Source organism: Typopeltis vanoorti, chromosome 24, assembly GCF_054136105.1.
Source record: "Typopeltis vanoorti isolate ZY-2024b chromosome 24, IOZ_Tvanoo_1.0, whole genome shotgun sequence".
Taxonomy (NCBI): Eukaryota; Metazoa; Arthropoda; class Arachnida; order Uropygi; family Thelyphonidae; genus Typopeltis; species Typopeltis vanoorti.
The window spans coordinates 42,062,920-42,080,867 of NC_143572.1; the positions used below are offsets into that span (position 1 = coordinate 42,062,920).

The 17,948-nt window shown below is 35.2% G+C and overlaps 1 protein-coding gene across 2 annotated transcripts in view; it reads left to right on the forward strand.

Annotated features, from left to right (window-relative positions):
- Nucleotides 1-17,948, forward strand: part of LOC150093130 (ankyrin repeat and IBR domain-containing protein 1-like) — a 424,458-nt gene that overhangs the window by 371,248 nt on the left and 35,262 nt on the right. Inside the window, exons 18-19 of one of the 2 annotated variants that reach the window (XM_090413306.1) lie at nucleotides 7,612-7,783; nucleotides 10,968-11,081. In XM_090413306.1, the coding sequence (XP_090269432.1) occupies nucleotides 7,612-7,783; nucleotides 10,968-11,081 (286 nt within the window). The remainder of the gene's footprint in view (nucleotides 1-7,611; nucleotides 7,784-10,967; nucleotides 11,082-17,948) is intronic. The other variant, XM_090413307.1, reaches the window with a different exon arrangement.

A 17,948-nucleotide genomic window follows, 5' to 3' on the forward strand; every position in this document is an offset into this window, starting at 1 on the left:
GCTCACGCCACTCTCTGTCACCGCAGTAACCGCAATGTCACCACCAGGATGATATACCCTTGCAAAGTGATCACTTAGTAACTGAAGTATTTCTTCTGCTTCTGTCTCTCTCCTGCCATCAGCACTGGGTAAAGTTACTTTCCATAATCATTCTTTCTCTTACTTGCTGCATAGCAAAAAAAGAGCTGTTTTGGATTTACTTTGGCCTGCTTAGCTAATTTTCTCTTGTATTCTGAATTAGTCTTCCGTACCATATTGAAAGTTTATTTTTCACTTGGTTAGACTATAATAAATTTAGTTTAATCCTTTATCTAAGTGTGAGCAAACAAGGTTTGCGCCTGAAAATATCTTCAGGACTGGGGTAAGGTAGTACAACACCGGGAAACTCGTGGCAAAGGTGGACCAAGCTAACATCACTCCTATCTCAGTATCTCCCATAATGCAAAACACATCTCCTTGCAGATATGTATAATGTTATGCATTAAGGGAAGGTCTACTACCCAGACTAGTCTCGACCTTTATTGAGGTCTCTTCAGTGGGAGCCAGGCCCAGAAGTGGAGATACCAGGCAGAAGCAATGGTGAGGTCATCTTTACCTATAGGAGTTGCCAAAAGGTATGCCACTTTTTTATTAAATTACTCTGGATTTAGAGAAAGACGTTGAAAGTTTATTTTTCACTTGGTTAGACTATAATAAATTTAGTTTAATCCTTTATCCAAGTGTGAGCAAACAAAGTTTGCGCCTGAAAATATCTTTAGGACTGGGATAAGGTAGTACAACACCGGACAACTCGTAGCAAAGGTGGACCATAGGAGTGATGTTAGCTTGGTCCACCTTTGCTACATTCCATTTTGCCTTTTCTTCTTTCTTCCTTTCAATCTATATCACCATAGTTGAAGTCTCCCATGAGAATTACTCGGCTTGCAGTCATTGTGCTAATTTGGTGATGCAAGTTTTTCATATCTTCTTCTGGACTCTCAGATCTATAGCATCAACCAACAATATATTTTGTCCTCTTGACCTCTATCTCACACAACTGCTTCCTTTGAACTATTTCCATCAGATTTACGATCTTCCTGAACTTCTATTTTTGTTGGTTGAAGTTCTTCAGCTATCATTAATAATACTCTCCTTCTGCCCTTTTCCCTCTATCTCCTCCGAAAAATACAGTATCCAGTGCATTCCATCCCTATAACTACATCATTCTCTTACAACTAGGTCTTTCTGATGCCAGTTATTTTTGGCTAAGTTGAGTTGTCCATTGCCATAAACTCTTTTCTTTTATTTCTGATACTTTGGGCATTCATGTACATTTTCAACATCCCCTTGAGCCCACAGTTATCCTTACATAATGCTGTTATCTGCCTATTCAGATTCAAAACCTAGGAAACTTCACCCAGCTCTTCAGAATCATTCTGCACTCATATTTATCTATCCCAGGGATGGCTATTCCACGCAGTCATTTCTGCACTCTCAGTCATTTGTCTTAAGTCGCATGCTTGATTGCTTCCTCCTTCCCCCCCCCCCTTCTAATATCTCTAGTTTCCCTGGTTTTGCACTTCCAAACTCTCACGGAACAACATTTTCTCCACCTAACTCCAAAACCATTTAATTGCAGTCCATCAGGCATGTACAGGGTCTTACATCCATCAAATTCACTCCACACATCTATAAACTACACATCATCCCCCCCCCCCCACACACACACAAAATTTCATTATCAATCATGGCCCTTCTCAATTCTGTCCTATCATACCAAGGCAGCAGACTAACAATCTTTACTACTTTTTTACTCTTCATTTTTGCTTCTTCTAACAATTCTTTCATATCATCTCCCATTACATATTTCTCACCTTTCAAATCATTTATGCTTGTCAAAGCAATTAACTCGTTTGCTTCTTCTACCGATTTAAAGCTTCACTGACATCATTTATCTTTTCACCTGGAAAACATGTTTTCCTCACTTTCTCATTAAGTATACCGCTTATCATCAAAATCCCCTATAATACTATCTCTTTTCCCCTTAGTTTCTTGCACTTTTATGCTTTTCCCTTTCATTCTCCATTCCTTCTGTACCACATGCCAATCATTTCTCCAGTCGCTCGAGCTCACATTTTGTTCTGTGAAGGAGTTCGTGTAAGCATGCAGTTTCTTTCCTTGCTGGAATTTCATCATCCACATTATTACTCTGAACCAATCTTGCCAATATCTACTAAAAAATAATGATTTATCTGAGCAACACGTGTACAGTAGCCCACTACCCATTTTGGGGAGAACTGGATATTTACTCTAAACTATATCGTTAGTGTTATTGTTAGATTAAGAAGTGCCCAAGTACAAATGCCTGTGCCACACTGCTAGTCACTTGCCTTCTGTTGGATTTTACTCCAACATATACCTCTGATGTCTGTCCATCAGCCACTCTCTTCTCCCATTATTATTAGCTTTAATATATTCTCAAAATTTTTCCAAAGTATTTCTGTATGTCTGGTATTTGTTTCTTTCTCAGCTGTTAGTTCACCCACAAGGACCATCTGTTTCCTTTCTTTTTTTTCTGCCTTCTCTAATATTGACTGAAACAAATTTCTGCATTTCTTCCTTAGTAGAACCTTCTTCTATGCAACATAGATATGAAATAAGTCTCATAATTTTTGCATAAATATTTTCACCATTAAATTACCTGTGAATATTAAACTATGCAATTTGAACAGCATCCTACTATTTTGATAGCCCTATTTTTTTTTTTTTTAATGGGAAAGTTTCTTCTTCAGCATTATACATTTATATTCCAAGTATTATAATTTAAACATTGCTCAAAAATATCAGTTATAATAGAAATTTTTTTTGCTTTGTTTTCTAGAATAAATTAAATATTAAAGGTATACCTCATGCAGGGAAAAAAAATTTTCAGTTGTAATGACAAACCAAAAATTTTAAAAATAAAGATTTAGATTTCTTGTTTTTCCTATTATTTTCCTCAAAAAAATCCTATTTTTTTCCTCAAAAGTAGAATAAATAGAGTATTGTATCTGCTTTAGGCAATTTAGTGAAGTCAGCTGTTTTCAGCATATTCAAAAACATTGAAAAGTCATTTCAAGTGTTAACTATTGTTGGCATAAATATTGTACAGAGAGTTCATTTTAAAATGCAATCGATAATGCTCAGTTGTTGTACACGTTTGCACAACAGAACATTATCGAGACATTTAAATGCAGTTTTATTTCACTTTGTTAGACATCATTGAGAGGAATGGAACTATCTTGTCCCCTTTCTCATTCCTTTGGAACCTTGCCAGAGGCTGAGACTTAAACAGTTTGGTCATAGGCACTGCTCTCTTGCATATTCTCATAACACATCAGTTTACATGCTATCCAGCTGTACTGATATTGATATTTCTCATTATGCTGATCAACTCCAGTTTGTCTACCTCAATTCTCACATTAGTCTCTTTTACCTCACCAACTGCATCACCTGTGCCTTCTCCATGAATTCCAAGACTCATTGTGGGAGCCTCACACTAACTGTTATTCAAATGATACCCATCATACTTCTTCAGTGATAAGCACTCATGACCAACTCTGGCAATACATTTTGCTCATTCACCACTTTCAAAGCAAAAATCTAGTTGTTCTCATGCCCTTGCTAGTCACCCTCGTACACAATTTTCAGATATGACCCCCTTGTTCTTCACCTTCTTGTTGTGTATTGAAATATTTCTTCTACATCAGTCCTATAAAAACTCTTGTAAAGTATATGCCTCTCTCATATCCCTTGTTTTCAGCCTGTCAACCAGTTTTTGTAACCAGAGCTTCCATAGCTCAGTCAATATAGATAAAGCCCTTTGGTTGGAAAGACCTGGTTTCAATTCCCTTCCAAGATGCGAGGAACCTTTATCTGGTCTCTTTGACTAAAGGTGAGTTAGCCAGTCTCATACAGAGGTAGGGTTTTTTCCCACCTGGAAACTCAGGTTTTTTGTACCCCAAAAACCAGCGGTCATAAAAATTGACCCCCAATGCCAGACTCCGTGACAAGCTGGTTGAGGTTTCCCACAGTTGCCTAATCATAGCAGACCCTGCACCAAGCAGAATAAAAGCACTATAAAGAGGAAGAAGAACTAGTTTTATAACCCAGAAACATTTAATTTATCCTCATAAGGAACTTTACACAGACCTGTCACCATCTTGGTTCCTCACTTCTGGATCCTCTTGGTAATGCACAGTAGTCTAGACAACATATCAAAGCCTTATATAAAAAGAGAGATAATAACCTCTTTATCTCTGTTTGCTTATGTAATCAGGTGATATTTGCAGTATTTCCTCTGAACTTTGCAAAGAACCTTTATAAGATATTTTCAGTCAAAGGTGAGTCAGCCAGTCTCATATGGAGGTGGTAGGGTATTCTCTCCCCATGGAAATGTGTTGTTTTCTCACAAAACAAACTGGTCAGTAGAATACATGCATTTAACAGACAGGTGGTAAGGTATTCTCTCCCCTTGGAAATGTGTTGTTTTCTCACAAAACAAACTGGTCAGTAGAATACATGCATTTAACAGACATAATAACAGGACTCTTAAATTATCCTGCAGGATTTCAACATCACCTTTATTAAACTATTGCTCTACCTAGTTTTGCATAATTTGGAGTACAGATATTTACCCTGAACTATTGAAAGTTTATTTTTCACTTGGTTAGAATATAATAAATTTAGTTTAATCCTTTATCCAAGTGGCCCTTCCCTTAATGCATAACATTAGACATATCCACAAGGAGATGTGTTTTGCATTATGGGAGATACTGAGGTAGTAGTGTTGGTAGCTTGCTCCACCTTTGCAAGGAGTCACCCTGGTGTTGCACCACCTTACCCCAGTCCTGAAGATACTTTCAGGTGCAAACTTTGTTTGCTCACACTTGGATAAAGGATTAAACTAAATTTATTATATTCTAACCAAGTGAAAAATAAACTTTCAACATCTTTCTCTAAATCCAGAGTAATTTATTAAAAAGGTGGCACACCATTTGGCAACTCTTATAGTTAGAGATGACCTTGCTAATGCTTCTGGCTGGTATCTCCACTTGGGCCTGGCTCCCACTGAAGAGACCTCAATAAAAGTCAAAACTAGTCAGGTTAGTGGCCCTTCCCTTAATGCATAACTTTAGACATATCCACAAGGAGATGTGTTTTGCATTATGGGAGATACTGAGATAGGAGTGTTGGTAGCTTGCTCCACCTTTGCAAGGAGTCACCCTGGTGTTGCACCACCTTACCCTTACTGACAAGAGACAAGATACTGCAAGAACTCCATGCGGTACACTGCAATTACATAAGTAATTGCAGTGTACCGCATGGAGTTCTTGCAGTATCTTGTCATATCCTCTGCATAGTCTAGCAGTATTATCATGCTGCCTTTTTCCTTATAAAAAAAAATTACTTGATTATATTACTAAGGCAAGACTTCATAAGATTGTTTCCTCCTCTCCATAGAATATCATATCACCATCTAGCCATTCTTAAATTCTACCTTTGAACAATTTCTCCAGTGCCTTAACCATCACTCCTGAACTACTAATTAGTCTATAATTTGCTGCCTCTGTCGTTAGAGCCTCATTTTTGTATTGGAACTATTCTTTTCTCTTTCCACTCCCTTTCCAAAGCTGACACTTAATAAACCTGGTCACAGGCAGGTTTTCTAAATCAAAGAACTGTCAATTACTTGTTTCTGTGGTTCACAAGTGAATGCTTGTAGTCAGGAATATAGTATACACTTCAAGCATCTTTTGTGAACACCACAGAGACACCTAGTTCTATAACATATTCTAAAGATAGCAGTACTAATAATATTAACAAAGTATTATTACCTGCTATTGCAGATTCTGATTTGGGTTCCTTGAAGATTTATATAGTGAGAGTTGACTGTATTGAGAAATATTAAGAGCCTAATCACTTGCTTCCTTATTATATACATTTCTCATTAATGATTTTCTAAAAGTGATTGAATTATTTTGTGATACTGATTTTAGGTAAACAGTTATTTACTATTCCTTTTTTTAAGTTAATAACAGCATCTGATTTTTAGCATGAATTACATAAAAGCATAATTCCCACTCAAAATACATCCAATACATACATCCTCTGTCCAAAAAGAAACCAAACTTTTGATAGAACATAAAACACAGGCCAATTATAATTATGCAAATCATTTATTTCAATCAGTATACTCTCCCTCAGCTTCGATACAGCATTTGGCATAGTCAATTAATTCGTTAAATGAGTTTTTTATATCATTTTTTGGGATACTGTTAAGGGTCGTGGTTACTGCCGCTTGAACGTTTTCAATGGTGTCGTATCACTTTCCTTTCATTGGCAAATGAAGTCAGGGGAAGAGAAAGAAGTCCAGGTGAATACAGCAAGTGATCCAACACACAAACTTGGTTTTTGCTCAAAAACTGTCTCACAATGTTCGAACGATGAGATGGTGCATTATCATGCAAAAGTGACCAACTGCCTGCATCACGATATTCATGTCGTACTTGATGAATTCTCGCTATCAATTGCTTCGAAACTTTGAGATAAAACTCACCATTGACTGTTTGGCCAGGTGGAAAAAATTCTTTATGGATAATGCCCTTGGAATTGTAGAAACAAATCAGCATTGTCTTGACTTTTGACTTCTCCAAGCAACTTTCTTTTGAATGCCCCTCTTCTGGTGGTCTCCACTCAGCACTCTGGTGCTGTGTTTTGGGCTCATACTCAAAACACCACGTTTTGTCACCAGTAATGATCGTTTCAAGGAAGTTTGAGTCCTTACGAGGTGTTTTAATGAGGTCCTTGAAGTATTCAATTTGATACTTTTTTGGTGGTCGGTCAACTTGTGTGGAGCAAATCGCAAATTCAATTTATGAAGGCCCAAACTCTCGGTCAAAATGTTGTGCACAGTTGATTTTGGAATCCCCAATTTATCTTCAATCAATCTCACGAACGATTTCAGGTTTTCTTTGTTGAAATCATGTACTTTTTGGATGTTAACTTCACTCAGTCCAGTTTTTGAACGGCCTGGCTTTTCGTCATTGTCAAGCGTCTCACGACCACTTCAAAATCATTTAAACCACTCGTAAACCTGAGTACAGGATAAGCATTCATCACCGTATGCTTTTTAAAACATTTGATGCATTTCGGTAAAACCTTTACCAAGTTTAACACAAAAAGTCAATCTCATCTCTCTGTTTGAAACTCATTTTCCGACCATTCGTCAAAACATGCTGTTACTCTTGGCACTATAACTCAGCTTCTAATGAAACAAATGTCATAAGCAGTTGACACAACACTAATGAAGGTTGCTGCTTTCAACAACAAAAAAGATACAACAGGTGGTGCCATTAGTGTCTTCTATTTTCGAAAAGTTTGGTTTCTTTTTGGACAGAGGGTGTATATGTATAATGGATGTTGATTTTTGTTCTGCTTTTATTTCTTTGTATTTTGTTTGTTTTATCATTGTCAGATCTCCCTGGAATCTCTGAAATCTCCCTGAGTTGACTGTGTATTTTTGTTTCTTTCTACTATTTATATCTGTATCGAAGAGAAAGTGTTTACTAAAAATTTCTTTGGTTTCTGCAGGAACAATTAACCCAAGCAATTATAGCTTCTCTTCAGGAACTTGATCCTAACAATCCTTGGGTTAAAGATGCTTCTGGCAGACATACTAATCTGACTGCCATATATGATTGGCCAGAGTATGATAGTGATGAAGAAGCCAATACTAACAGTGCCTTGACTGCTAGCCTTCTAGGTAAGAAAATGTATAATTAACTATAAGAAAAAGATGCATCATAAGAAAAAAATACCTTAAAGCTAACTTATAGTAAACAAATGGAGAAGTACAATAATGTTCGGCGATACAATAATTAATCCTAGTTTGATACTTTATTTTCATGTACATTTACTTCTAAAATTTATTGATATATGTTGGATATCTGAATTTTAACATTATTTTAATAAAAATGAAATAGATAAAATTGAAAAAATTCATTTAAGATTCTAAATTTTACTTCACTCTTCATTAAAGGTTTTTGATACCATATCAACTACAATGTGGCAATATATTTGATTTTTTTTTCTGTGTTTGAATTTTTGTTTAATAGTCAAATAATATGTTCACCTAACAAAACAAAACATTTTTTTATGTTTGAACAAGCAGGACAATTGCATGCAATTATAAAGTTGTTACAAAGTTATATGGCAAGTGGAATTGACAGCTTAATTTAAATTAAGCTTTTCTATCAGTTTATATATATATATATATATATATATATACTGGGGGAAAAAATTTAATTTTGGCACATAAATGGCTGTTTGGTGAATGGATTAATTGGTTCTAAAAGTTATTTTGTTTTGCAAGCAACAGTGTACTAATACAGATGTTCATGTTTTTACCAAAATCCTCATTACACCATACACCATGCTTGGGGAGATGAGTGTTTCACCAAAGTTCAAAAATTAATCCTGGTAAATTTTAGGTGGCAGATGAATATCATTGCCTAGCATGTGAAACCACTAACTTGCTTATTGGAGACCTGAAGTAGCTTGAAAAAATTCCATTTGGTCTCTAGAGAAGAATTTCTGGAATGTGCAGAAAATAAATAAAAATGCAAAAAAAAAAAAAAAAAAAAGAAAGAAATTAATAAATAAAAAATAACTAACACTGAGTTTATAAGTCATAATTATTTAATAAAGCCTACTAGTTTTGCCACTTAAGCTAGTAGCTTCATCTGGGTTAGGATGAACACACAAATATACAACAAACTTTAAATGAATCATTACATAACTAAAAACACCAAATGTGTAAGAACCATTACACAAAAATACAAGTAAAACAGAAACATATGGAGAGTGGCAACTAGCACATCGGTAGTCATTGTTCCTCAAGTATGCCCAATAATTTGCAGAAAAATTATAAAGTCTGATGCATTTAAAGATCTGATAAGTGACTTCCAAATGTCACACAAAATCATTCCTTAGTTTCTGTTGAGAGTGCCTTGTGAGTGGATTACCACCATAGCCTCTTTGATGTTGTGGATGCTGAAGTTGTCTTCTTTGTATGCATGGAGCTCTTGTCTCATTCAATGTTGTGGTGAGTGTGGGAGAAATAGAATGCCAGACCTGAGCTGTCTTCTCTGTTGTTATTGACATCTCCAATATGCTCCTTTTGTCTTATTTCTAAACTTCTCAATGTTTGCCCTATGTAATTAAGGCCACAAAAGCATGGAATATTGTAAACTCCAGGATGTTTGTTGAAAGGGTTGTGGTTCTTGGGCACGTGTGACAGATTTTGTCCCGTCATAACGGGTTTGTAGGCCACTCTAATATCATGAGATTTCAGGATATTTGCGATTTTTATCAAAAGTTTGCCAATAAAAGGGATAGAAATAAAGGCTCTGTAATGAATGTCATGGATCTGTTGTGGAGAGGTATTAGAGAATACTGCCATTTTTTAGAATATCTATTGCTGATCAATAGTTGGCGAATAGAATGTAATTCTTCTATTAGTGTTGCTTCATCTCTTTTAATAGAGATTGCCCTTTTTTTAATATTAAATTAACACGTTCACTGCCATGCTACTTCATCATAGTTTGTTCCTGTACACCAAGCAATTTCACTTCTTCAAGGTCAGTACGGGTAATCTCGTTGCCAGTGATAAGCGTCATACAAATATACTTGTAGCTGGCTTGTGCGGCTCATATACCAAATACGAATAAACTTGTAGTTGGCAGTGAACGTGTTAAATAATATTAAATAATTAATTGTTTTACTTGTATTTTTGCATAATGGTTCCTACATATTCTGTGTTTTTAGTTATGTAATGATTCATATTTAATGCTTGTTGTATATTTGTGTGTTCATCCTAACCCAGATAAAGCCATTAGCTTAAGTGGTGAAACTAGTAGGATTAAATGATTATTATGACCTATAAACCCAATGTTTATTATTTTATATTACATTAGCTTTTTGGTCGAAAAAATTGACGTACTCAGCAATACATTAATTAATATTTAAGAAAAAATCATTAGCACATGGTACGGATGTACTGTAGGTTTACAAAAGCCTTTCGTGGGTGAGAGCCACATAAAAAAAAATAATAATCATTTTAGTTGTAAAAATATGATTTAGCTGTTTGCACATGTATATATTGCTTGATTATCAAATCTACAGTGACAGTCTGTACATTCTCTTCCCAATAGAACCTGTACCCTAAATCCAAACACATCTATTGGTAATTAGTACTTCCCTAATAGTACTATTGTAAAAAATTATTGTAAAAGAATTGTTTCCACTACTGAAACAATATTTTCTCTGTTAATTTAATTTTTTCTACCCATTCGGTGAGTAGAATGGATAGAAATTATTACATTCTCTTTCTCTCTTTTTTTTTAAAATTAGATTTAAATGAGTGTAAACTGTAAAGTCATTAATTTTGAATCTGGATCATTTTTTTCCTCAGAAATTTGATTCATAGATGGTTAACTCTGTGTGTGTGTGTGTGTGTGTGTGTGTGTGTGTGTGTGTGTGTGTGTGTGTGTGTGTGTGTGTGTGTGTGTGTGTGAAATAATAGCAAATTACTGTGAGATATCATATATTAAAGATAAAACTAAAACTTTTTAAGCATATTTTATTTCCTTATATATCATAAATATGATAAATCTGTTGAAATTATATAAACAATATTTCTTATGGAAAAGCAAATGACAAAATATGAGTTTTGAAATAAGCATAAATAAATTATTTCATTTAGAACAAATTCATTTTTAGAGACTTCTAGAAAGAATTATCTGATTGTTTGGATAGCATTTTCGTACTGTTATCATTATACATAATCAAAATTATAAAATTTCTATTAAATTGTTATAAAATTATAATGACTGATTTTTTATTTACTGACAAAAAATATGTGCACATAAAGTATGTGCCTTCTATAGGTGTGTGCTCTAGAAATGGCTGCTCAAAACCACGGGCTTGTAATCCTCGCACAGGGAGCATTCATGAATACTGTTCTTTACGCTGTTTTCATGTGGACAGGCTAGGAGAGCCAGGTATGTTTTTTTCCCTTTGGGATCACATTCCAGCATTAATTTTGAATTTTTCTGCCATTTGAATGGTTGGAAAAGTTTCGTTGATGGCTAAGGATTCATTTTGGTTGAAAAAAATGTTGAGATTTTCTGCTTTATTTGAAAAAGTGCAGAATAAATCCATAATGAAAGAGTGAATCATTTGCTTGTTGCATATATAATAATGAATGTATACAGTTTTAACAGGTTGGTCATTTAAATTATGGTGACATATGAAACAAGTGCTGTTTTATTTGAAATCAATTTAATAAAATACTACACCTATTAAAAACTAAGACAGCACGTGATAAAAAAAAATCTACTCTCCATTTTTATTCTGTGTTAATATTTAAAGCGGTGTTGATCAATTATCAAGTACAGTATATCTTAACTTTAGGCAGTAAATGATCTTTGAAATGTTTCAATTATGTTTGAATTCCACATCTGTTTTAGTCTTGTCTGTCATTTGTTATTTATTATCAAATTAGGTGGTCTTCTTCTGAAAATATGAATTTTTAACTAGAACTCCAGTTTTCCATGCTTTCCACAAATCCAGTTTCCTTTTATCACAAACCATTTTAAAAATATAGTTACATACAATGTTTAGGCCCTGCTCTGTGAAGAAGTGAATTGCATAAATAGATAATAATAATGACAAAATATATTAATCACCTGGTCAGTCTTTATGTATCCACATGCCATGGATGCGATGTACATATGAAAATTATAATATCATTGATATTACATTGAAATATCAGGGTTACAAAGCTCATGAAGAGTGATATATTTCATCCATATTGATTTCGATGTGATTAAAGAAAGGAATTGGATATAAGAATAAATTAAACCACAACTAAGTCAGGCATATCTGGTTCGTTAGTCATGGTAAATATTGGCACTAAATTGTTATGTTATTGTTATTGATTATAACTATAATTTTGAACCAACAGTCTAGTACAGTTTACCACAATGTCTTGTCTTTATATTTCTATGATATTTCTACAGATATTCATAAAATTCAACCCGCTTATTTCTTGCGAAATGTATTTCTTACTTTGTTCTTGTTATTCTGATAACATAGGACATATCACATATTTACATTTTAATCCCTTTATATTTTGTAACTTAATCTTCGAATATAATATATGTCTAAAATTTTTCTTTATGGCATTTAAGGATTGTGTAAGAAAGCAAAAGCTGTATCACGAAACAGAATGTATTTCTACATATTAAAAAAACAGTCAGATAAAATAATACCAAAAAATGAACTAGATTTGAATTAAAATCAAAATTAATATTTTGACCACTTTTTTATTAAGTAAGAAACGAAGAAAGTGAAAAGTTTAAGAAAACGGTGAAATTTTTAAATATGAGCATAATGAGCATAATATTTTCTTCGTTTGCAAATCAGACTTGCAAATTTTCACATTCTGCCATTATTTATAAAACCTTGTCATAAATAATGCTCTCTTAATGACCATTTTACATATTTGAGTGTAATTTATGCATTTTATGTAGTACAAAACCACTATCTAAAATATTTTCCATTCAAAAAAAGGTCAGACATTTAATTTAATCTGTACCATTAACATTATTTCTGCCATTACTTAAAAAACCTTGTCTCAAATAATGCTTTCTTGATGACCATTTTTTTTATAGAAATATGGGATATTAAAGATCTAACCTTATTTTGAAACCAATTATACATAGGAACTTTGATGGTTTCAGAATTTTGACTAAAGAGCTTACGAAAATACAATTTATTATTATTATTATTACCCCAAGAACTCATGGAGTCAAAGACTCATCTGGGAGATCCTTTTATCACACACACAGCTCATCATACCATGCCTCGAACACATTCAAACTTCTTGCAGACACCACACTCTCAGGCAAGGCATTCCAATCATTCACAACTCTGCACGAAAAAAACCTGCCTCTCACTCCCCTACTCACATCCTCTTTATACAGTTTCCAGGGATGACCTCTGGTTCTCCCCCGATCTCCCACTATTTTCTGTAGAACCTCTCAGCATTGATCCTATAACAACCCCTAATAACTGGTAGGTCTCTATCATATCTCCCCCTCTTCCTCCTGTCCACCAGACTCTGCAAGTTGCATCTTCTCAATCTTTCCTTATACTCGACATTACAGAGGTCAGAAACTACCTTAGTCAGTCGCCTTTGGATCCTTTCCAACATCTCTTCATCCTTTTGAAAACCCGGTGACCAAATCTGGGCACAATAGTCCATGTGTGGCCTAATCAAAGTCTTATGCAACGGAACAAGAATATCCTTACTTCTACACATCAGTGTTCTCTGCATCATTCCCAGAAGCCTTTGTGTTGTCTTCACAATTTTGGCAATGTGTCTCCTAAATTTTAGATTTTTATTCACTATCACCCCCAGATCTCTTATTTCTCTACCTCCAACAATATATTCTCACCAAGCATAAATTCTGCATCCCATCTTTGTTTTCCAAATTTTAAAACCTTACATTTTGCAACATTGAACTCACATTTCCATGCCCAATCACTCAATTTATTCAAGTCTTCTTGTAAGGCCACAACATCTTCACTACTCGTCATGGTTTGTCCCAACTTTGCATCATCTGAAAAACAACTGAATATCTCCATCCAGAACTTCACCTATATCGTTAATATACAAGTTAAACAGTAATGGCCCCAAACAAACCCTTGAGGCACTCCACTAGTGACTTTCCTTTTCCTGGATATCGCTCCCCCATACACAACTTGTTGATACCTATCAGATAGCCAGTCTCTAATTCAATGCACTAATCTAATATCCAATCCCATCTGCTCTAGTTTGATCATCAGTTTATCATGAGGTACTCTATCAACAGCCTTTGCAAAATCCAAGTATACTACTGTGTATCCTTCTCCTCCATCCAAGGAAGCAGTCACTTTATTGTAATAAGTAAGTAGCTTACTAAAACATGACCTCCCTAAAGGGAGGACATGTTTTAGTAAGCTACTGCTTACTAAAACATGTTTTAGTAAGCCATGCTGGCCATCAAAGATAATACCATTGTTGTCAACCCAACTCTGGATCCTAGTTCTCACAAACTTCTCCAACAACTTAACCAAAACACCTGACACACAGATAGGCCTATAGTTTGATGCTTGAGTTCGCTCACCTCCTTTATGAAGTGGCACAATCTTGTCCTCCTTCCACTCCTTCCACACATTAGGGACTTGACCGAGTGCAAGACTCATATTAAAAAAATATGTCAAGACAGGTGTCAACTTCCTGACACATTCCTTCAGAATATGTGGTGATATATTATCAAGTCCCACAGCCTTATTAACATCTAGTTTACTCAACTCCCCAAATACCTCTTGCTCACTTACAGTCAGTCTCTCCTCCCCATCATCTACTACTCTCAATCTCTCCATGAATTCACATTCACAAGATTGAAACACCTTTATGAATTGCTCATTAAGTATCTCCACCACACATTCTGCAACAGCTGTCTTTATACCATTTTCTCCTATCAATGTCATCCTTCCATAATCATTCTTTCTTTTGCTGGCTACATATCGAAAGAACTCCTTAGGATTATTTTTGGCTTCATTAGCTAACTGCTGTTCATACCTCTCTTTAGCTACCCTCACCAACCAAGTCACCCTCCTTGCCTGGTCTTTATAGACCTCATGGAATAGGATATTTCCACTTCTCTTATGCTGCCTCCACAATGCCCTTTTTCTCTGTATCGCATGCTTAATCTCTTTATTCATCCATCTCACACCTACCTTATTTAACCTTATCACCCTTGAAATACACTTAGACATTGCATTTATAGGTAGTTTTTGAAAATCCCCCAAGATGCATTGATCTCTTTTCCAGCTAACTCCTCATTCCATGCTACACCCACAAGCTGTCTCCTGAGCTCTTCATAATCACCCCCCCCCCCTTGTAGTTCCACATATACCCTTTTCTCACAGAGGTCCTCACACTGCTGGCAATCACCCAGGTAATCATCTCATGGTCACTCTCACCAATTGGTGAATGATTTGACACCATTTATAATTACATCCTCTGATGAGATGACCAAATCCAAGACCCTCAATCCTTGCATGCCCTGTGTTACATACTGTCTGAGTTAGTTATCCCTCAAAAACTCATTTTCTTTACTTCCAGTTGCTATCTCATCATTCAGTCTATATTGCTATAATTAAAATCGCCCATTATGATCACCCTTTTCTTATTTGCTTGACTAATTTGATTATACAGTTCATTATCGCCACCATCCACATTACCTGGTCTATAACAACATCCAACCAAGTATTTGATTCCATTCACCTCTATCTCACACCATACTGCCTCAAAACCACTGGCACTATTTCCCTCTTGGCATCTCTACTTTGTATGGACATAGCTCTTTCTCTATCATCAACAGCACTCCCCCTCCCTTTTTATCCCTTATATCCTCACGAAACACATCATACCCTTCCATCTCTATTCCTCTCAGGATGTCATCCTCTTCCAACCATGTCTCACTTATTCTGACAATCTTTGGGTGAACTGACACAATTAATGCAACCATTTCATCTGCCTTGTTTCTTATACTTCTAGCATTTGTATACAAACACAACAGCTCATTTCTGGATCTACAGCTAGTTCCACTGATACCGCTCACTCGATGTTATTTCTCCATGTTCGACTGGGGTAATTTCCCTTTCTGCTTATTCATTTTAAAATCCTTTTCAATTCCAATTGTTTCCTCTTGATCCCGGAGCATTCACCTTTCTCACGCTGTGTACCCCTGTCCACCCTGAGCCTCCCCGTTTCCCTGCTCTTGCACACCCATTCTCTCATTTTTCTATACTCACTTCCTCATTCATAACCACTTCTTCAATCTCTCCTGTCTTACTCTCCTCCTCTTCCACATCACTTCCTGCTTAATCTGATTCATTCTCTTTCACTCTACTCACTTCTCTACCTTCCAACAGCAGTCTCTCCAAGCGACTTACATCATAACCACTCAAATGCATTTCATCGCTCTCATACAGTTCACTTCTTCCTTCAAACTCATTCCACACATTAAGGAGGGAGCGAGCAAAGGAGTTGATGGTTTTAATCGTGCCGATTAAAACCATCAACTCCTTTGCTCGCTCCCTCCTCATATCCAATGCCTCAATCACTCTACTCATTTTACCACCTAGAAAACATACCTTGTGCATCCTATCATCCAGCACACCTTTAATAATGCCATATAACGCTATATAACGTCACTTGCTCATCTTTTGTTAACTCTTTCATGCCATCATGATTAGTTTTAATAGTTTTTACCCGAATTTTCTTAATTTCATTCCGCATCCATTTCATCTCTTTCCTCATCCAATCCAATTTAACTTCCAAATCTATGTAATATGTAATTGAAAGAATACATATAACACACCTCACACTTAACAAAACGACTGAAATCTAAGTTAAAGTCATGGAATGATAAAGTCACTGCCATGTTTAATCTGCCAGTTAACACTCTAAAGTCTAATAATAACAACGAATTCGTAATTAAGTTTAAGCAAAACAAAATCCCCCACACTAATAATAATGGTAGCTAACAACTTTTACAGCAGCTCTTACTCAAACAAACACTCATATATACTTAATTATTCCAAGAATACTTATCTCAATCTGGAACTCTTGTTACACACGTGCGCCCTCTCAGCAATCTCCAGCATTGGCGTTTCCTTAGCTTGCATTACTTAAAAGACATGAGTGCTGCCGAGGCCTCCATATATTTGCCCTTTTATTAGTTAATTTAATGACTGTTTCACTGGCCTGACAGCTGTTTTGAATGGTTAGTTCTCTTTGGAGACCAGGCAGAAACTTGCAACAACAACTCTAATTTAATACCAAAGCAATCCTATGTCAGAGAGTTATATTTTTCATGAGTGAATTCTTGATCAGTGCATAACGATAATTATCAAAGAAAGAGTCATACAGCTTTATTTCAGTAATGTAAATTACATAGAAATAGGAGATATTAAAGATTTAATCTTATTTCAAAGAGAACCAACCATTTCAAAATAGCTGTTAGGCCAGTGAAACTATTTTCAAATACACTAATAAAAGATGAATATACAAATGCCTGAACAGTGTTCATGTCTTTTAAATAGTACAAGCTATGGCAACTCCGATGCAAGGATCATATTCTCATTAGCTCTCTGGTCAAAATTTTAAAACTTTGAAGTTTCTACATATATTCAGCTTTGAAATGAGGTTACATCTTTAATATTCCTTACTTCTATATAATGTATGTCACCGAAAGGAACCACATAGTCTTTCTTTGATAATTACTATTATGTACTGACTGAGAGTTCACTTATGAAAAATGCAACTCTCTGACCTAGGATTGCTTTGGTATTGAAGGCGTGGTCTCTGAAGAGAACTAACCAGTTCAAAACAGCTGTCAAGACAGTAAAACATTTATCAGATGTTCTAATTAAAAGGTGAATATGTGGATACCTGAGCAGCGATCATATCTTTTAAGCAGTGCAAGCTAAGGTAACTCTGATGTCAAGGATTGTATTCTCATAAGCTCTGGTCAAAATACCAAAACTTTCAAAGTTTCTACATATATTTAGCTTTGAAATAAGGTTAGATCTTTAATATCCCCTATTTCTATATAATTTACATCACCAAAATGAAGCCATATGGTTCTTTCTTTAATAATGCCCATTTTATATATTTTAAGGTAATATGTGCATTTTATGTACAAAGCCATTATCTATAATATTTTCCATTCAAAAGAGATCAGGCATTTAACTAACACTGGTTATGATGATTCTGTATGGACTCGACAACAAAAGATAATTAATAGTGA